General features: G+C 40.1%; 1 protein-coding gene across 2 annotated transcripts in view; it reads left to right on the forward strand.

The window, feature by feature from the left end:
- The window catches only part of PDIA5 (protein disulfide isomerase family A member 5), a 2,083,676-nt gene that overhangs the window by 1,239,991 nt on the left and 821,446 nt on the right, over positions 1-22,239 (forward strand). For both annotated transcript variants that reach the window (XM_044074910.1, XM_044074911.1), the window contains 2 exons: positions 2,608-2,699; positions 2,808-2,879. In XM_044074910.1, coding sequence (XP_043930845.1) covers positions 2,608-2,699; positions 2,808-2,879 — 164 coding nt within the window. The remainder of the gene's footprint in view (positions 1-2,607; positions 2,700-2,807; positions 2,880-22,239) is intronic.

Raw genomic sequence — 22,239 nt, forward strand, 5'->3', positions numbered from 1 at the left:
GGTCAGCGGGGTTTTAGTATGTTGGGCATTGTTCCTCCTACCCTAGGTCAATATTTATTCTTTTGTTTTATAACCAATTGATATGATTCCACCAAGGTGGCTCATCTTTTGAGTTTGTCTTATTCTTAGTACAAGTGGGCACAACTTGCTGTGTACAACTATCAGGCTGTGCAGGGATTTTGTCAGTAGCACAGCGTATACTATGGTGTTTACTAATGTAATGTTTACTAATGTAATCTAGTGTTAATTAATGTAAAGTAAAATAAATAAATAAAATAAAATAAATTTACTGGGTGTGGGGGTACTTGGAATTTAGCCAAGTTGTCACTTAGTAGAGAGAGGTTACCTTTGTAATAGTTCCTAAAGGTTTTTATTTTTGCTGAGTCCCAAGATTTAATTTTTATTTCAAGCATTACTGCCTTAAGACCAGATCTGGCAAGTGAGGACATTACATTGGGTGAGGAACATTGCTCCTTTATGTTTGTGAGTACAAGGTCAAGGATTCTTTTACCCCACAGGTACGAGAATGGGCCAATTGTTCCAGGGTGTTGGTATTAACAAAGTTTAGGAATCATTGGTCTTGTGCATAAGAGGTGGTGTAGGATTCCCAGTCATAGTTGAGATCCCCCATGAAGATCATATTGGGTTGAACGATGAGGGAATCTAGTACACTGAGATAGGAAGTCCGGGTTTCTTGGGACATGGAGGGGGACATATGGGTACACTTTAACTAGTCTGGATGTGAGGTTGTTTTTAATATGGACTGAGACTCTTCAACATTTAGTTCCCTCCTGTGCAGTAGCTAGTCTAAAGGTGGGAAAGGCATTATAATCTTGCACTGCTGGGGTACTCTGCTACATTAAACTATGTCCCCATACTACACAGATGTCTGCACTCTCTAGGGAGAGGAAGGCTTGCAGGGAGTGGAGTTTTCTTGTTAAGACATCTAGCAGAGATCTGTGCCACCTGCAGATATTCCATTGTAGGTTCAGTTAGGTCTGGAGGTTTATCAGTCTGGCATTGCGTAAGGAAGGCACTATGAGTGTGTAAAAGGTCTTTGCCAATATCCAAAAGCCTAGAGGGGATAAGTGCAAATCATCCCTGACAAAGCAGAGTGGTCAACCATGTCATACCAGGCCACCAAATATTGTACCCTGTTCCATTGACACCAGAAGCTAAGCCAGTTGTTAAAATCAATCATTTACTGTTGGTAATGTGGCATCATCCTTGGAGAGGGTAGTGTGCTGCTCATTGCTAGGCTCATACCTGCCTGCGATGCCTGAGACACAAAATCAGCAAGCTCTTAACATAGAAAACAGTTTACTGTTTGCTCTGATCTGTGCAAGAAGGGTATCTGAATTGCAAGCTCTTATAATGAATCAACCCTATCTCATTTTTCCAAAAGAGCAGGGTTTCTTTGAGAAGCAATCCTTTTTTATGTTTAAGGTGTTAGCCAAGTTTTCTTTAATCCAAACTACCCAAAAATGAGGGAGAAAGGTTATACCATACTTTGGTTGTCTACAGATTAGTCCGATACTATCCTGACAAAACTACATTTTTTAGATCTTTGGATCAGTTGTTCTTTTCTTGAGAAGGTAAGATTGGATAACCTGTGATAAAACAGACTATTTCCAAATGGTTGTCTAAAGCTGTTACCTTTTGTTATACTCACCATAACAAATCTATTCCAGGCAAGTTCAAGAACCACTCTCCCAGGGCCTTGGCTTCATCTGTTGATTTTTGGAAAGGATTAGCTTCTAGGAGTATTCTTGAAGCTACTACTTGGTCCTCTTTACATACCTTTACAAAACAACACAACCTTGATTATTTTCTACGTCCAGATCAAGGTTTGTCAGGACCATTCTCTAGGGTTTCCTGGACTCTTCTCCTTTCACCTCCCAGATGTAGTTAGCTATGATGATCTTCTCATATAGCTATAGCTACTGCAGTAGTGATCAATATCGTGAACATAGTGCAGTTGTGAAAGTTGAACTTAACAAAACAATAGGTGCTCGAATGATCACTTCTGCAGTAGCCACTCCCTCATTCCACTCCCCCTTCTTTTTAGTGTCTTTTTTTATGCAGAGGGGTGGGCATCTAGTTTTTGTAGTTCCTAGCATTGTCCTTTCAGGTCTCAGCATCCTCCTGTCTGCTGGCAGGAAATCTCTAAAGGGCTTTACTCTCAAACTTTTTTTTTAGTCAGCTTAGCTTAAGCCGCCTGTCAGTTTGGGCATGGGGAAGGTACCCTGAAACTTTTTAAGCTGGTTGGCTGTTATATCCTTGGCAGGATATAACCTATATAGTTAAGGTTACTGCAGCAGTGATCATTTGAACATCTACTGTTATGGTAAGTTCAACTTATACAACTGTACTTTTGTTTTAACATATGCAAAATCAACTGCAAGTATAAGTTACAAGTTTCAATTTTTATTTTTCTCTAGAAAATATAATGCTTGTACATTTTATGATATTTATTGTTCAGATGTGCATGCTAAATGTTATCTGAATTGACATATAACTTCTTTTTCTGCATGTGTATCCTAAATGTTAGCTGAATTGTGTGACATTACTGATCCCTATTTACTCATGTCTTTATTTCCCCAACAGGTGCTTGCAGGCATGAATGTTCACCCTGCTGAATTTGATGGCATTAAACAAGAGTATAATATCAAAGGCTATCCAACTTTCTGTTACTTTGAGTAAGTCTTTTTTTTTTTTTTTTTTTTGCTTGCTGCTTTGTGGCTTGAAGTCGCACCACTGCATTATGTTAAGACTTACACATGTTTCTTTTTCTTATCCTATGAAAGAAAAGGGAAGTTTTTGTACAACTTTGAAAACTATGGGGCTACAGCAGGTGACATTGCAGAATGGATGGAGAAGTAAGTGTTTAAGAATATTGACATTTGTATCTGTTGCCATAATATTTATGTAGGTCTGTTGTATCATTCATAAAATAAAACCCCTAGTGAATCAAGTTTCATTTACAAGTCATGGTAGCAATAAGAGCGAAAAAGGTTTAATTCATCAGTTGTGTTAAGAGAATGGTCGACCTGTATATCGCCACCCTGACTGGAGAATGAACATTCTCCAAAAGGTTGTCTTAAAAACAAGTCTGCTACTTCTCAGCAGCATATTAAGCCGCCGTGAAGCCCGGGCAATTAAAATGCCAATGAACGCCATTTTTTATGTTTGCTAAAAAGTGATTTTTCTGTTTAGTAAGCATAAAATTAAAGTAAAAAGTTAAAAAAATGTTTGTGCATCTGTGAATGCAAGTGTGTTTGTTTCTGTCTGTGTGACTGTGAGTTTGCATGGTTGGGTTTAAGAATGAGGGAGTAAGATGGTTTTGCAGCATAAGGCCTCAGAACACCCCTGGGCATGCATTATTTACACAATAACACTGTGTTGGGCATTACTGCTTACTTAAAGCAGAACAGCAGCATTTATGACTTGTCCAGACAGCATAGTAAATTATATAGATAATGAGTGAGAGTTAATAGCTTGTATAGATAACAAGAAGTGAGATATGAGTGGCCTGTTACTAAATGTTGATACAACTAACAGATCTGGAAGGTCTTTTTTAAGTTTTTGTTTCCATGTTCAAATTTACATTTTGGATGTATTTAGTGAATAAAACAACAAAATATTGCTTAGTTTACCAAAGCACTGTGTAATGAAACCAGTTAAGATTATGAAGTAAAAGTAAGCACTTTTGTTTCAGTCATTTTCTGGGGTTTCATCAGACTAGCAAACTACATATAAAACACCATTAAATGTACCAAGAATTGAGACATCATTTTTACATCACATAACTGCGGTGGTGGTGCTGCGGTAGCGTTGTCGCCTCATAGCAAGACGTTGTCCCGTTTGATTCTCAGCTAGAGCGTCTTCTGTGTGAAGGCATACATGAATGGGGCGTGCCTTCATTGAAGGTTGTGCATCAGGGCTGGTAACCCAGTACGTAAAAATCCACTACCAATCATTAGCGGACCGGAATTCCGCTGTGGCGACCCCTAACCGGGAAAAGCCGAAAGACACAAACAGTTTTAGATCACATAACTCTTATAACAAAAATTAACCACTAAAAACATATGGGCAGAAGATATAATGTACAAATACAACACTGAAACAAAAAGTAAATTGCTGTGTTTTTAGAAGACTTCTTGTTTAGCTGACATTTATAAATGACCTTATTTAGACTTTACTTTCTGTTGAATTTTACAATCTAATAGATCTTCTTCATTTCCCACTTTTAGATGTGCTTCTGCCCTTTTCAGCACACACAATTTAAACGTGGCCCAGGATTCAATAAAGCCTACACTAAGTGTACACCATTCTGTGAGAACAGACATAACTCACACCTTCTTCCTCCTAATATTAGTTTTACTACTGATATTCTTGCAGTAAGTACTGACAGGGGTTTATAAAGGTTACCACAAAGTGAAGATTACATGTACACTTGGTGTAATTTTTCTGAGTGACTAGAAAGCACAAAAAATGTGATAAGAATGTTATTGAATGCATATCGTGTGCACTTACTGTAGACTTTATTGAATCTGGCCCTTGATTTATTCACCACCCTCCTGTGCATGTTTTGATAGATTATTTTTATATTTATTTAATAATTAATTTATTTTGTTTGCTGGAAATGTTGGACTGGGTAAAAGTCCCATTTTCAATGAAGGACCAGGGAGAAAAAAGCTCCACATAATATACATTTGTACAATGAACAACAGTAACAAATTAAACATTTTAAGCATTACTTTGCAGGTAATATTGAGACATAAATAGTAAAAACACTTATCATATAGATTAGAAGTTATATTGTCATACATAACTCGTAGACATGTTAACATGCAATAGCTGGAGATACCACAGCAATGATAATGAGCATAGGTTCAATATGTATGTAAAAGAAAATGCAAAGATCAAAGCACGTTAGGTTCAAGCAAGGCACCCTTTATTACTTGCAGCAAGGAGAAAAAGCATGTAGGTACAAGGTTTGTCTGATTTTCCATAGTTCAGCCTACAGTTTTTTTACAGTTTTTTGCAAGTTCCCAGAAAGATGCTATTATTAGATTTGCTGCTGACATGGTCAGATAATTACTGTCTTGCAAAAACATGTTTGAGAAAAACAACCTGGCCTTGGCTTGTTTCAGCTTTCCTTAGTTTCTCACAATTCTTTCTCTAGTTCTGATATGATACATTCAAGGTACAATCCTGGCCTCAATACACATTCTGCTAACCATGGTGGATTTACAGACATCCATTGTTCTTTTTTCAGAGCTTCTAGCAGCTGCATATTTTCACACAGAATAAATGTATTAACTAATTTTAACCCTTAATGCACTAAACCTGCTTATTGCAGTTATATATTTCAATACACTAAGCCTACATATTGCATTGCAGTTATACATTTTCCTAACATCCCCCCCCCCCCTTTTAATACTTTATTCTACTTTCAAAACAAGCATAAACAGTTTTTTCTTCCCTTAACCATTTCCCACTCAGGATTTGCAGTTAGAGAGTCATTCAGTTCAAGCTTGTGAAAGTATTTCTTCAGCTTTTAATCAGTACCTCTAACTCAACATTCTGATAATAAAGTCTTTGAAATTGAAGCGTCTATGAAATTTTCAACTAGTCCTTTTATACAGGGGATGCAGCAGCATCCACACACCATCAGTAAGGCTGCCCCTACACAGATGGCAATCAGAATGTTCATCAAGATGCTGCCCCAACCCCAGAACCATTTTTGGAAAAAGTCTGTCAATGGATTCGGTCCTGGTTTGGTCATAGCCGACACTTGCTGAATTATTTTGAGATGGCTGTCTGTTTCATGTTTGTTGTCAGGAATAAGTGAACAACACTCCTCCTGGATTAAAGCGCACAAACCTCCTTTCGCCACTAGGGTGAATTCGAGAGCCATGCAATTTTGAAGCACCACTGTCCTCATGGCTGTAAGTTCATCAGTCACCAATTCTAGGGCGGAAAAAGTCGCATTACTCATTGTTTCAAGAGGTTTGGATAGTTTTATCAGCTCCCAGATGGATTTCACTGCTCCGTATGATGGTATTATGCACACCCAAGATATGACGTCATCACCCAGATCCATGTGCGACAGTCCTTTGTCATTCACATGGGCTAAATCATGGTGATATATCCAGAATGCATCAACTTGTCCCATCGGATTAGCGGGTTTCTTGATTTCTCGAACATTTAGAATTTTCCCCTGGGGTAGTGTCGATACATATCGTACTGCTGGAATCAGATATGCCAGAAAACAGCTTCCAGACCAATTGCCTGGTAGCCATTTATATGCTCCATCACCACACACGAAGTAGCAGTCAGGAATTGCGACCGAGATGTTGCTGAATTTATAGTTGCCGGGCTTTTGTTGGGTCATAGCCCAGAACATTTTACTATACACAATTTGATTTTCATCAACCATTTTCTTTCTTTCAGTGGAGTCATTGCTATTGCCAACTTGCAATTGTTGGCCCTCGTTTGTCATGGCGCAGGAATTTCCAGTACAGTAATCTATCATTGTCATGTTACAGATGCTATTTCCAACCTCTGTTTTTCCGTAGTTTTGAAAGCACAGTTCCTCTTTTTGCCTTGGGTAAGAATAGGGTCACTCTTTTAATTGATGTCACATTCACTGCATCTTTCAGCAGTGCTTGCCAGGTTTGGTTCATATTTAAGGGAATCTATTAAGGGTATTCCTCCATGTGCAGTAGGAATAGCTGCACATTCCCAGCAATTGGAGATATTGAGGGTGTCTGCATAAGCGTGCTTAATAGCCTGATAAGTATTGAAATTTGGGTGCCACTTTGCATGTTTACTTTGTTCTACTTGTGTGGCAGAGAAGAGAAATGGCCACAATAAAAAGATTATTGCTACTAGTACAGTTAACAGGATGATCATGCAATATTTCTGTGGGAATGATTGCTCTGCATTCCTGTTTTCTCCGGTTCCTCCAAACAGATGTATTTGGATCTTTCTTGCTTCCGTCATCTTCGCCTAGGACACGTGATCTTACTCTCTGCCCTATAGGACCGGTGATTGCTTCACTGGGTTTGAGACGGATCAGTTCCTATTGATCTGACCCCCCTTTGTAGCGAGACTTTTGTGCTTAGGGTCCCGATGGAGAGGTAAGGTCTTTGTCCAGCTTGAAGTTCTTCACCAACTTGCAGTGTGTCAGATGTATCCACGAAGCTCGCTCTGCAATTTTGACTGCAGTAGGTGTTGAAAGAAGCACCTGGTAGGGACCTTCCCACTTTGGCGATGCCCAGTTCTTTCACTTCACGATTTTAATCCACACCCAGTCTCCTGGCGTCACTGACACTTCCGATGTTTCGGTTTGTTTTTGACCTGAAACAGAATTAAACTGCAACAGATGTTTAGAACTCAACAACTTTTTCATATATTCAGCTAACGTAAAATCAGCTTCCTGGTCTGATGACATGAGAGGTGAATAAGCCCTCCCATACAGCTTCTCGAAAGGAGTTAGTCCTTTTGCTGTAGGGACGGTTCTCATGTTCAACAGTGCCAGGGGTAAACAATACAGCCAGGTTTTCCCTGTCTCAGCTTTCAATTTCCTCAGTTTGCTTTTCAGTATACCATTATGTCTTTCAACCAGCCCTGCAGACTGCGGATGATATGCACAATGATTTTTTAAAGAAATACCAAAAAACTTACTCAGCTGTTGTATGGTTTGATTTACAAAATGCGTACCATTATCACTATAGATTCTCTCCGGAATGCCGAACCTAGGAATAATTTCCTTAACAAGTACTTTTGCCACTGTAGCTGCATCTGGGTTTTTGGTTGGAAAGGCTTCCACCCATCTGGAAAACATATCTATAATGACAAGGCAATACTTCTTATTCTCACATTTGTTCAATTCTATGAAATCTATACAGATAGTGTGAAACGGATATGGTGGTGTGGGGAAACTCCCTTGCTTGGGCTTTATCGCCCCTGTGCATGGTGTTTGTTACAAATCTGACACATTAAACAAATTTTTTTAGAATAGTTTGTAAATCCCTACGTTGTGAACGCCTGGTTTACCAACTGTATCATCCCCCCTGTTGAGACATGGCACTGCCCATGGCTCAATGCCGCATAGCGGAACAAATTAGAGGGTAGTATTGGTTTCCCTTCCTTAGAGATGCACAACCCCTTTTCGTGGATTGCTCCTCGTTTTATCCATTGCTGTTTTTCAGCTTGCGTAGTGAGTGTCTGCATTGTTTTTAACATATCCAGATTCAGAATTTCAGAGGGTTGTAATTCCCCGTTTAAAAGAAATACTTCTGTACCTACTTGTTTTGCAGCTGTATCAGCTCTTGCATTACCTTTTGAAATCCTATCTTGTTGCTTGGTGTGAGCTGCACATTTGCAAATGGCCACCTTCTGAGGTAACTGAATAGATTGTAAAAGATCTAAAATAAACTGCGCATGATTTATAGGTTTGCCAGTAGATGTTATCATTCCCCGGTTTTTCCACTGTTGTGCAAACACATGTACAGTGGAAAAAGTGTACTGGCTATCAGTAAAAATGTTTACACATTTACCCTTTGCTAAGGTACACGCCCGTGTCAGAGCAATCAATTCTGCTGCTTGTGCAGATAAATTGTGTGGTTAGGATTTTGCTTCTACAACCTCAGTATCAGAGATTACTATATATCCTACTAGGTTATGTCCTGCAGGACCCTTTTTGCACGAGCCATCCACGTAGTATGTCACCTCGGCATCCTCCAAGGGGACATCTGTGAGATCTTTTTTAGGTAATGTCTTTTGCTCGATTACCTGCAGGCAGCGATGCAGTGTGCCGTCTGCAGGGGTCGGGAGCAGAGTAGAAGGGTTCAAAGTCGTGCATCGTTCAATTGTCATATGAGGTTGGCTCAACAATATCGTCATGCAGGAGAGATGCCTAGCAGGGGAAAGATATGCCACCTTTTCATGTAGCAAAATAATCGCAACTGCGTGGGGTGCCCTCAGAGTGAGGGGGTGGAACAAGACTACTGAGGATGAAGCTTGCACTGCCATTGCTGCTGCAACTACTGCCTGCACACAGTGGGGTAAGGACCATGCCACTGGGTCTAATTGTGATGAATAGTAAGCAATGGGGCATTGCTTATCCCCATGTTGTTGTGTTAGTACTGATGTCATATAACCCTGCTTGCAATCTACAGTCTGGAAAAATCGTTTATGATAATTTGATAACCCCAGAACTAGAGAGGACGCTATTAATTGTTTCAGTTTACAAAAGGCAGATTCTGCCTCTGATGTCCATTGTAACAACTCCTGCACTGCCATAGGCTTCTTATATATAAGATCAGTTAGGGGTGCAGTTTCCAAGGCATAGTTAGGAATCCAACTTTGACAGAAATTAGTCGTTCCCAAGAAGGACATCATTTCCTTCTTGGTGGTGGGTTTTGGTGCCTGCAAGATTGCCACTTTTCTGTCTTCATCTAGAGTTCTACCTTCCTTGGATATCACATATACTAGGTACTTAACCTGTTTTTTCCAGAGCTGCAGCTTATCTTTGTTTACTTAATGTCCCTCAGCGGCTAAAAATCGTAGAAGTGCTACGGTATCTTCCCTACAATCCTGCAGGGTGGGAGCCGCCAACAAAATGTCATCAACATAAAGTAAGACCTGACTACCCTTTGGTGGATTAAACCTTGCCAAGTTACTTGACATTTCTTGTGAGAATATCGTAGGGCTCTCACAATATCCCTGTGGTAGTCGCGTATATGTGTAGCTTTTTCCCTGAAATGTAAATGCAAACCAATACTGGCTATCTGGGTGTATCGGTATTGAAAAGAATGCGTTACTAATAGCCACCACAGAAAAATATTTTTGTTGAGGTTTTAAGTTATTTAACAGTGTGTGTGGATCTGGCACTGTAGGCACCCTTGGTACTACTGCGTCATTCACAGCTTGCAAATCCTGGATCATACGCCATTCTCCATTGGCTTTTTTAACTGGAAATAGAGGTGTATTACACGGAGAATTGGGAGATTTCACCAGCACCCCTCCCTTAAGTAATGCTGCTATAATAGGTTTTATCCTTGCCTCTGCATCTTTCCTTAAGGGGTATTGTCTTTTCTGTGGTCTAAATGCTGATTTTGGTGTGATATTAACTGGCCCTGCCATACGGATAAGTCCTACATCTGATTTCCCTGTTGACCAAAGAGTCTCTGGTACATCTCGCAAGGCGTTTTCTTCCTCCTTCAGTAGGAGCGTCCATCAGCTGTCTTCGAGAGAATGCAGGTGCACAGCTGGGTTGGTCTGTGTCATCCAATTCAATTTCTGTACTTGTATTCCCTGTCTTGACAGTTCCAGTTCTGTTTGTTTCTCCCATCTTGTGGCTTTCTCCCCTAGGTCTGCCCACTGTATATTTTTATTCTTGGTCAAGCTAACATGTGGTAATCGATTAGATTTATAAAGTGTTAAAAATTCCTGGGACAGCGAACAGCTGACTACACTTTTCCCTTCTGTGTCCCAGTACAGGTTGCGCAGTACCAATCTATTTGTATGATTCTTAAATAATCTTTCTTCATATTCCTTATCGGGTCCTGGTGTATTACAAAAATATAGGGTACAATGTAACAGGTGTTGTTTATCAATGTCGAGGGAGGGAAACTTACTGATGGCTACGTTCATCAGCTCCTTGGTCACAGTCCCTGGACCAGTTGTGACCAAGTCCTGACTATAGCAATAAAATATTTCACCCCCCGATTGCACCATAAAGGTGTCAGTTTGTCGCTGTGCTTCCATTCCCTGCATGGTTGGGACTACTGCTATGCCAAATAACTGCATGAGATCCCTGCCCAAGAGATTCACTGGGCACTTTGCAGAAACTACAATCTTACTTTTCTGTGTCAATCCCGAAACAGTTATTGTAATGTTGCGGGAGAGGGGCTCCTGATATAGCTGCCCATTAGCTGCTTTGACTAATATATAGTCGGATGATTCTGATTTTTCTGGCAATTTTGAGGGGTGTATCAGGGTTCATGATGCCCCCGAGTCGCACAAAAATTTGACTTCCCTGCTTCCCTTTTCACATTCTCATTTGTCCTTTCTGCACTAGCCCCTTCTAATGATTCCTGACTGTCATATAGTCAGTCTTCACCTTCCTTGTCTTTCATTGTTGCTTTCTTATTTTCCCTGCAATCCCTTGCCAAATGTCCCTTTTTACCACATTTGAAACATTCACCACTTTTTTTACTTCCTTCAAAGTCTTCTGATCGTTGATCAGACTGCCTACCTCCCTGTGCATCTTTCCTGCCCTTCTTCCCAGGGTATACTACATAAACTTCTGCTCCATCCTCTACAGAAAATACTTGAGCCTTCTTTTTCTTTTTGCTATTGAAATGCCTTTCAGCATGCCTAGCATATTAGAGTAGTGATTGTAGCCTGCTAGTTCGATGATCAACCATATGTTTTGTAATAAAACTGCTTATAGGTGCACTACTACCTTTTAAAAATGCATTTTTCAAAACTGCTGTTCATATGGGGAATCTTGTTTTTGGTCTTCAGGGACCTGCATCCCACAGTGGTTATTAAAACATTCCAGCAGCCTAGCGAAATATTGGTCAACTGTCTCACCCTCCTGTTGGATGCATTGATTAATGCACGTCCAGTCTGCCCTAGGTTTCCATTTTTCAGAGATGCGGTCTGTAAGTCCTTTTACTCTAGCATCTAAATCTGCATTGCTATGAGGAAGGGGTTTTTGTTCAGCATCACGAGGATTCCAATTGCCATAAATCATGTACCAATCTGGCCCTACAATTTGTCGAACTACCCTTTCTATTTCTTCCCCGTTTAAATGATAACTTAGCCTCATTCCTTGTAAATCATCTGAAAATTTTCTAAAATTAATTTTCAGATGGGGAATCCCTTCTGTAGCTTTCCGGATATCTTCTGGAGCCCAGGGTCTATATACTAAGATGGTTTGATCCTGATTATCCTGCCCTGCCTGAGGGTTCGGTACTTCTATGAGTGGACATATTTCCTCTTCTTCTTCTCCCGCAGGTTGTGTGTCTTTAGATTTCTGCCATGACTCTCGATTACCTGCTTTTGTTCGGGACCTAGTTTCAATGGGATCCTTTATTTTAGCTAGTTTCAGTTTTATAGCGTCCTTATCCTCAGTGACCACAGGATATAGTGGGGGTGGATCAACCTGACCACTCGCTCCATATTCTGGTAAGGGAGGGGGAGGCGGAGGTGCTGATGCTATTACTAGGTTGTTATCCTCCCTATCTAAAAACATTGTCTTTGAATCCTTGTTTTTTTGGTCCCTACGGTTTACTTCCTCCAGCCACCTGTGTGCCTGGGGAAATCCTAACCGTCGTTGCTTTTTTACCTGACCTGTAGAATCAGTTTTATGTTGTTTAATAAGTTTGATAAGTGAGGATTTTTCTAATTTTAAGTCAAATTCGTATTTAATAACCCATTTTGAAAAGTATCTAACGTTGTCTGCACGCTGTGACTGCATATATTTTGCATCTTCCGTTAACGGTGGGTCTCGGGGTGTTTTTGTACAGTTATTACCCATTTTCCTTTACCTTTGATTGTTACATAACTTCACCTTGATTCTCTAGTTTTAACGTGTACCACGGATTTTGTTATAGTCTCTTCAGGATGACTGCCTAAAGTCTACTTATTCTGTTTCTCCTGGTCTATGACAAGACGGTACCTTTTCTATCCCTGACTGTAAGAAAAATACAATCTGACAAAAAACAATACACATCTAGTCCCTGATCCTGAAACAGAAAAAAAGTAGATTCACCTTACCTGAGCCCACGTGATTGATCGCTGATTCACAGAAAACTTGTCCTTCAGTCACAGATCAGAAAGTGGCTGGCCTCTTTTGACGACAATTCAGTCGGAGGACTTTACATATAAGAAGAACCGATTTGGTTTCTTCCCCGCACGGTTTCAGCCACCTGGCCGTCTGATCTGAGGTGAAGAGAGGGTTTCCGGTCCGAAGGACCAATCTGTAAAAGAAAACACAAAGATCAATGCACCTTAGGTTCAAGCAAGGCACCCTTTATTACTTGCAGTAAGGAGGCAAAGGTACAAGGTTTGTCTGATTTTCCATAGTTCAGCCTACAGTTTTTATATAGTTTTCTGCAAGTTCACAGAAAGATGCTATTATTAGATTTGCTGCTGACATGGTCAGATAATTGCTGTCTTTCAAAAACATGTTTGAGAAAAACAACCTGGCCTTGGCTTGTTTCAGCTTTCCTTAGTTTCTCACAATTCTTTCTCTAGTTCTGATATGATACATTCAAGGTACAATCCTGGCCTCAATACACATTCTGCTGACCATGGTGAATTTACAGACATCCATTGTTCTTTTTTCAGAGCTTCTAGCAGCTGCATATTTTCACACAGAATAAGCAGAATAAATGTATTAACTCATTTTAACCCTTAATGCACTAAACCTGCATATTGCAGTTATATATTTCAATACAGTAAGCCTACATATTGTATTACAGTTATACATTTTTCTAACAATGTATATCAGCAGAGTTGAGGTTGGATGTCCCTAAAGCAGGAACAGATAGATGAGGAAGTAGAAGGAAAAAAACAGAAACATCAAGAAAAGCACTAGCAGAAAAAGTGTTGGTAGTGAAGATTTGAAATGACAGATAGTTAAGGAGTTGAGGTGGACGGGGTGGTATACGTAGGGAAGGATTAAGGATATAGGTTAATTGGAGGAGCAGTGGTTGGGGGTCAAAAAAAGAGAGGAAAAAAGACAAGATAGAAAGGTGAGAGAGTCAGGGTGATTGATAAACTGGTAATGGAAGAAAAACAGAAGAATGGCAGGTTTAGTAAGGATTTAAGCATGAGAGTTTTTATAATTATGTTTTCTTACTGGTCCCACAGTACCAATCATAGTCCTTTAAGTCAGATGAATTAATATGGTAGTAGGCCTGGTGGCAAATTCTATAGATTTGGGATTGTTACTCTTCAGCACAACTGTGTACTCCTAAGGCACTTTCCTGAGTTCATACATCATTCTTCTCATATAGCTCAAGTACATCCAAAGGCAGCAATTTCAACAGGGAACTGTATCATGTAAGAGATAAATGTTCAAATAAGCCAGTCATGGAGTGTATCACAAGGCTGCAACTCTGATGAAACAGCTTAACAACATTATACAGAAATAACAGGAAATAGCTCTTGACTGTCTCCTCCAGAATTTAGACTGATACCAGTGATATGCCCTTTACAAGCCTTTTCGGTCCCTATATTGAATTCATCAATTACATGCCTGAGTGTCAATGTCCTAACATGCATATTGTGGGCGCCTTGCACACTCTGCCCCACTCTTGATGACTGAGCATGAACACCTCCATCATAGAACTGGATCTAGGAAGGGTTTCTTCTAGTGTTTGTCGTAGAACTGGAATTTGGAAAACCTAGAGGCCCATATCTCTGAGATGGATAAGGACATTGAAATTTCTTTCATCTGACAGTGGTGAAATAATGGAAAGTGAAACACACTTTCCTTCTTTGGAGAAACTCTCAGGCTCATGAAGTCCTTTATATGCCGTCCCCTGTTGCCCTCTCAACATTTCCATATACATATCTCAGTATGTGATGGAGAAGGGGGACAAGACACCTTTTAGTGTTCCAGTTATGGAAGCTGTGCTCAGGAATTCTAGTTTTGCAGCCTTTGAAGTATTAAGGTTGCATTCCATCAGTGCTTCAAGAAGGCAGATTCTTGCTACACCCCCACCCAAAAAAAGTAAATGGGGTGAGATCCTTTTTTTCTTGTTTAGCATAAGTTTTAAAGGCTACATCACCTCACTAGCTAGAAAGTTCAAAGATTTTTGCATGATAGGCAAGAGGCATTTTCAATTGTGCCATATCTGTGATTGAATTCCTCAGCTGCTTTTCTCACCAGTCCAGATTCCAGTAATTGAGTGGAGGATCAAGCACCAGAAACACTTCAGCAGGCCTACCATATGGAATGGTACTGTTTGAATGTATTAATATGGTGCATAGGGCAACAAGCATGTGCATGATAAAGATATAACTAAAGGCTGTCATCCTTCAAGAAAGAGTTTAGGCAGATTGTTCAAGATGCCCCCATCTTTGGGGAGGTTACTTTTGTACTTTGTACTCTAGAAGATAAAGCAAGGAATTATGGCAGATGGCTTCTGTGACTCTTCCATGCCCTTCCAGACTAAGGAAGATCACGTCCCAGCACAGACTGAGAAAGACACTTGAGCATCAATCATGTTTTTCTCTTCAGCTGTGCTAAGGCTTCCAAGAGGGGAGTCCCACTGACCCAGTAGTCACAGTCCTGACTGGTGTCCTGAGCAGACTGAGTTTGCTGATGTCCAGAGCACCATCATAAAAAACTTATAATTTGTAGACATGTTCTCAGGCACCTTGTTTTTAAAACTCTTAGGTTCTTTTCCTGTAAAAAGCTCTTCTCAAAAAATGAGCGTCATTTGTAGAGCTCTTGGCACAGACCGATACTGTTTTTGTCAGAGATACTATTAAGGTTGTTCTGATATCCATCCTTTTGAATGCAGCTGGGGTCCCATAATCACTTATTTCTGAAGGGAATAGAAGCCTTCTATCCCATTCTGGCTCACAGCAACTTTGAGTATATCTAGCACGTCTCATTTTTTTAAGGCAGCATTCCAGTGGGATTATGCTTTTGCTGCTGGCATTTGGTTGATGTGACTAGATCTCATGGCTACTTTTTTGATGCATCAGTGTTTGGGCTTACACTGGAAAATTTTCCATTTTGGCTGTGTGGAGGGTGAAAAGAGGTCAACACTTCCAGTGCAAATTGCTGATGTGTGGTTTTGGCACAGGCTTCCACATTGTTTACTTAGCTACTAGCAGTTGTAGATGATGTTATGTTACAGAATGCCATGCATTCTCCTACGTGGACAGCTGTCTACTGGTTCCTTTCTTTGCATAGGTATTCCAGGTAGTTGTGGTCACTGGGGATCTCCATAAATAGAGAGAAGTCATCTTTATTCCCACCTCAGAGAACTACCTTCATTGAGATGAGTTGTATACTCTTCATTGCCAACCACTGCTGTTTCTGGATCAGTACGAGGAAGTCAGATATTTAGCAGCATTAGTGAAGATGTAATGTGAGCATTTAGGCTCATATCATACTCTTCACTGTGCATTTTACATACCTCAGGATACACGTGTTATGCTAGACTGTTTACGTTCTGTGGCTGCAGATTCAGCAATGCTTCTGGATAGTGCTGAGTTTTTCAGACCCTTGACACAAAGTTCTAAAGTGATAGAAAAATTCTCATCATTCTGATTGTAGGATTTTCTTTTCTCTAGCTGAACCTGTTGCAGGTTCAGATGGTGGGCATTGCATTGATAGATACTATGTTTACCTTAACTGCTCCATGGTTCAAGGAAAATTAATAACCTACCCCTAAAGAAGGGTTGCATACAAACCAACCTGAACTGAGGATATTGCTTCTTGCCATGGAATCTTAAGAATGCTCTGAAAAGGAGGTTCTTATGTGTGTATACTTGCGTATGTTAATATAACATGCATGTGTGTGTATTATCATGCTGAAATATCCCAAGTGCGTAGTCCTTTTTCATTGGCTTCTGAAAATTGTCCGCATATGTATATATTCATATCCTACTAAGAGGGCGAGAATATGAAGGTTAGTAAAGGGGGGGGGTAGAAGTGGCTTTATTTCAAAAGTTGAAGTTAAGAATGATAGAATTGCTGACATGAAAAGGAAAAGAATGGATGTGTATGGTTAGGAAAGAGTGGGGTCAAAGGTGGAAAGAACAGAGTTATATTAGGGGAGTAGTAGTTTTAAAGGGTATGGTAATAGTTGTGTTTAACAGAGCAAAAGAAATCAGGATGGAGTTAATAAAGGACTGCGATTCTGTATGAAGAATTAGAGAGGAAGGAGATCAAAGTATCATGGGGGACATTTCATTTATTTATTTAACATTTGTTTACCAGGGAAGTCCAACTGGGCTGGTTGCCCATTTTCAGCGGAGGCCCGGGGAGAAAAGCTCGACATAAATCTCATAAGGAAACATAATAGTACAATTCAAAGAGTAAAAAGCTCCACGTTAAATCTCATAAGGACATATAGTAGCACAAAAAAGCAGTTAACAAAGATGGCAAAGTTATACAGGTCATAGAATTTAGCATTGCATCTCATGGAATTGCCACAGAGCAATTTTTTTCAGCTAACACTTGAAGAGCTGCAATTAAATTTCGGAAAGGATAAGTTACAATTAGATTATCAGAAGTTCTATTTACCACAGAGATAAAGTTTTGTGAGCAGTAGTGTGGGAGAAAATTAGGAGGAAAAGTAGATTCAGCCTGGTGAGGAGCAAGAGCATAGCCAGTTGTCATTTAGCTGACTGTTTAGGAGTTGTGCTGGATATGTTTAGTATGTACTGAGGGATAGTGTTCCAAATTTTGGTGATGTTAATAGAATATAGAGAGTCTCCAAAACTGTTGTTGGATTTTGTAACTGTTAGCAATAGTTTATCAGAGGAAATTAGGGCCTTGCTGTTGTGGTGAATTTGAACTAGGTTCTGCAACACTGGCCATTTGTCAGGGAGGTGTGAACTATGGTGTGGGTTAGGAGTTGATTTAAGGTTAGGAAGTTCTAGCCATTTGAATTGTTTCAGAGCAAGACAGTGATGGGTTCTGTAGGGCAGATTGGTGGCAAATCTGGCTATCTTGTGGTAGCGTGTTTCGAGCTGGTTTGTCAGTTTTCTTGATGTTTGTCAGCATGGGAGAGGCGTAGAACAAGGTGGTTAGAAGGAGGGTCCTGGCAATTGCTTTCCTTAAAGAGTTGATTAAGGCTTTGTTCTATAGAGAGAACCTAATTTGATGTTGGTCTTTTTGATGGAATATGATGTGTTTGTCAAATTTAACACCTCATCTATGATGGCACCTAGTAGCTTAGTTTCTGGGATGGGTTTATTTAGGCTGTGATTGGATGAGGTGATTTTAAAGTCTTGGTTAAAGGAGTTTGTTTTGTAGTAGTTATGAAACAGCATTAGTTTGGTTTTGTTGGGATTTAGGATGAGCTAATATTTGTCTAGGAAAGATTCAATGGATGTAAAGTATTTTTGGGTAACTTCTTGTAGCTGTGGTAGGGTGGTTTTGGTGCAGATGACAGTGGAGTCATCTGCTTACTGTATAATGGTAGCATGCTTAGTTGTGTGTAGGTTATTTTTGAGAATTAAGAAAAGTAGAGGCCCAAGAATTGACCCTTGTGGCACACCTACTGTTATGGGAAGCAGAGAGGAGAGGTTGTTATGCCATTTGAGTGTTTGATGATGATGAGAGAGATAGTTTTGGAACCAGGTGAGGGTATTTTTAAATATGTCAAGGGATGCCAATTCAGATATAAGCTGCTCGTGGGACACTGTGTCAAATGCCTTTGACATACCTAGAAATATCGAGGCGACCATTTGGCCATTGTATTTTAGTTGGTTAACAGTGTTGGTGAATTTGAGCAGAGCAGTGGTGGTACTGTGGCCTGGTCTAAATCCATGTTGTGCGTTGGCAAGGAGTTTATTGGTTAGAAGGTGCAGCATTACTTGTGAGTGGATGCATTTTTCTAAAATTTTAGAGAGTGGAGATAGTATGGATATAGGTCAGTAGTTGGAGAGCTCTAAGGAGGAGCCCCCTTGATGGAGAGGAATAACATAGGAGATTTTCCATATTTTGGGTACATACCATTCAGCGATAGACCTATTGATCAGTATTGATCTTGGGAAGCAGATGACATCAGCTGCTAAGTTGAGCGAGTCATTTGGAAGTTTGTTAGTGGCAAGAGTTGTAGGTTTTAGTTTGGGCAGTAATTTCTTAATTTTACCTTTTTGGATGGGTTGAAGAGAAAGTGAAGTATAGGAGTCATTGGAAGGAGGAAGAGTGATTTGATGTGGCTGCTTTTGTTTTTCATAAGTGAGATAATGGAGTTTATGAAAAATGAGTTAAACTGGGAAGCCATACTTTTCATCTGAGAGTTTGGAATTTGGATATGGGGTGGAAGTTTGCCCTGGGTGGATAAGGTGTGGGTTGTGCTGGTGCTTGTGCTGCATGGATATATAGTACATTTTTTGTCTGCTCTGATTTTTTTTTTTGTCCGCAATTCTTAAGTGCTGGTAGTTATCTAGGGAGGTTTGGTTTTGTTGGTCAGGTGTTGGTACCAGAGATTATCTCTCTGTTTTAGTAGGTGTTTGGTTTCTTTAGTAAGTCATGGGCAGTAGTTAGATTTAGATCTTGTGCATCTTGTAGGAGCCAGTGTATTTAGTATATGTAGAAATTTGTTGTTCAAGTATTCAGCTGCTGCATCTAAATGGAGGTATTTTAATGGGGACTAATTACAGTTATGTACTAATTGTTTAAAGATGTCTGTGGAGAAATTTTTTGTATCATGCATTTGTGTGTATGTTGTAGGTTTTATGGTTGAGTTACGGTGCCTTAGAAAGAAAGTTGATAGGTGGTCATTTAGGCTCTGTCTGGTAGACAACCTGATTGATGAATTAGTGAGGGTTTATTAGAGAGGGTCCAGTCTAGAATATACTACTTGATGCTGTTTTTGTCAAATCGAGTGAATGTATGTATCATTTGGTAAAATCTTATGAGTTTATGTAATTGGAAGGGTTTTCAGAGGAATAGATTAGCTAATCAATATTAAAATCTCAAACTATGATAAATGTAGCTGAGGCCCATGAGAGTAGGTTTTCTACATTGGAGTGGTTATTTGGTGGGATATATACTGCTATTAGGATTATATGATTGTTGTTATTGATTTTTAGGCTAGAGACTAGAAATTCATTGTTATCTAGATCTAGAATTCTATGTGTATTGTCTCAAAGTGGAAAGAGTCCTTTTATATAGTTGCTACTCCTCTTTCTCATTTTGTTGTCCTGTTCTGTCTAAGGATATCATAACCAGGGGATAAGATCTCATTGTTGCTTATATGAGCTTTAAGACAGGTTTTTGGTTAAGATGGCAGTGTCAGGAGTGTACAGGAATAGAGTAGCATGGAATTTGTATATTTTGTTTAATAGACTTCTGAGGTTTGCATTAATTAGGAGGATATCTGACTTTTTGGATGCATTGGTGAGTGGAGGTGTATTTGAGTTATTTGTTGGTTTGGGGTTACTATTTATGATGGCTGTGTTTTGTGGGGTGGAATTTAGGGCGGAGTTAGGGTGTATATCTCTGCATAATTGAAGGTTTGTTTTTTTTCTGAGAAGTTAGGGGCTGAAGCTCAACAGTTCAGAATAATGGTGAGTGTGGAAAAGAGATGAAGAAGAGAGTACAGGCAGGGTGGAGTGGGTGGAGAAGAGTGTCAGGAGTGATCTGTGCTAGACAGGGACCAGTAAGAGTGAAAGGGAAGGTTTGCAAAAGGGTAGTGAGGCCAGCTATGTGATATGGGTTGGAGACAGTGGCATTCACAAAAAGGCAGGAGTCAGAGCTGGAGGTGGCAGAGTTAAAGATAAGATTTGCATTGGGTGTGAAGAGGATGGACAGGATTAGGAATCAGTATATTAGAGGGTCAGCCCAGGTTGGATGGTTTGGAGACAAAGCCAGAGAAGCAAGATTGCATTGGTTTGGACATGTGCTGAGGAGGGATGATGGGTATGTTGGGAAAAGGATGCTAAGGATGGAGCATCCAGGTAAGAGGAAAAGAGGAAGGCTTAAGTTAAGGTTTATGGATGTGGTGAGAGAGGACAGGCATGTGGTTGGTGTGACGGAGCAAGATGCAGAGGACAGGAAAAAATGGAAACAGATGATCCGCAGTGGTGACCTCTAACGGGAACAGCCGAAAGAAGAAGATGATGTTAGCAGGTAATGTTTGATGGGTGTTTGTGGGGGTTAAAGTGAGGTAATTAGGGGAATAGGAGAATGGAGGTACCTATATGAAACTAGGTAATTTGTGATTGAGTTATAGATATGGCATGGTATGTAAAAGTTAGCGTTTTTAGCATGTTGCGGCACTGTGATTGGGTAGGTGGGTTAATTTTAAGTAGATAATGTCAAGGTTGTTGAGTGTAGTGAGGAAGAGATCAAACAGTAATAGTGGGAGGAGATTGATGTGGAAGAGTATCATGTTTATTGGTTTGATGAAGGGGGAGTGGTGGTAAGAGATAAGGTGGATGAGACATGAATATATGAGAGACTATGTGAGAGGGGATATGGGAATTTGAGCACCTACTAATCAGTAATATGTAAAGTGATGTGGGAGACTATGATTGGGTGGTTGGTAATTGGTAGGTATGGTTAAGGTAGAATAAATGGAATTAATATGGGGGTGGGTGGGAATGGGGGTAGGGTAGACAAGTGAAGTGAGCCCAAGCACAGCAAGTGTGAATGGAGTAGTGGGATTAGCCCAGGTCTTCTTGCATGAGAGAAAAGCAAACAAAAAACAGTCAGTCAGCCAGGCCACTGGCCACCCTGAGTGTTCATAGGGGTTCTGCATTATGGCCCTAACCACCGTACAATGTCGCAGACTAAATGTAAACCACATCCAAGTCGCTTTTCCCTCTATTAAATTGAAAGGAAAGAGTATTCTGTAGCTATTGACTCTATACATACGCTACTAGTACTACTTGAGGGCTAGGACAGTGCAAGGATCAGAGGAAGCAGAGAAGGGGGGGGCGTAGTAGCCTGGGTTTTGTGGTGTGCCTGTGGATGTTACAAACACTGTTAAACACAGTAGATTTTTATGGAGATAGGTTGTTTGATGTTCCAGTATTCTTGTGGGCATGTTCTCTTACTGCTCAGTTCCATGCACTCTCCCCTCCATTCCCCTTTACACCTCTGCTCCTGAGATCAATGTGGATAGTCATTTTTGCATTGTCCGAAATTAAAAACTTTACTTTTGTAGGTGTTGACAGTATCACTCGATGCTTGCTGAGAAGTGTAATATCCCACTTAGCATAACCCCACCGTTTACTCTTCAGTCTGAATCTTTCCACTGGTTATGTCCTTAAGATGTAGAGAATGGTAATTGTGGAGGTCCTTCTACTGATCCCTGGAATTACAGTCATGTTATTCTCATTGATATTATTTACAAGGCTTTGGAATATATTACAGCTGATCTAATAAACAGTGATAGAGGCAACCTTATATCCCTGTTTAAACAGTAGTCTGTTTTGTAAAAGATGGATCTTGCCTGCTCAGCCTGGTTGAGTTCTTAGAAATGGTTACCATGGCTATGGATAAGGGGC

This window comes from Protopterus annectens, chromosome 6.part0, assembly GCF_019279795.1.
Source record: "Protopterus annectens isolate FY-2018-M chromosome 6.part0, PAN1.0, whole genome shotgun sequence".
NCBI classification, from domain to species: domain Eukaryota; kingdom Metazoa; phylum Chordata; order Ceratodontiformes; family Protopteridae; genus Protopterus; species Protopterus annectens.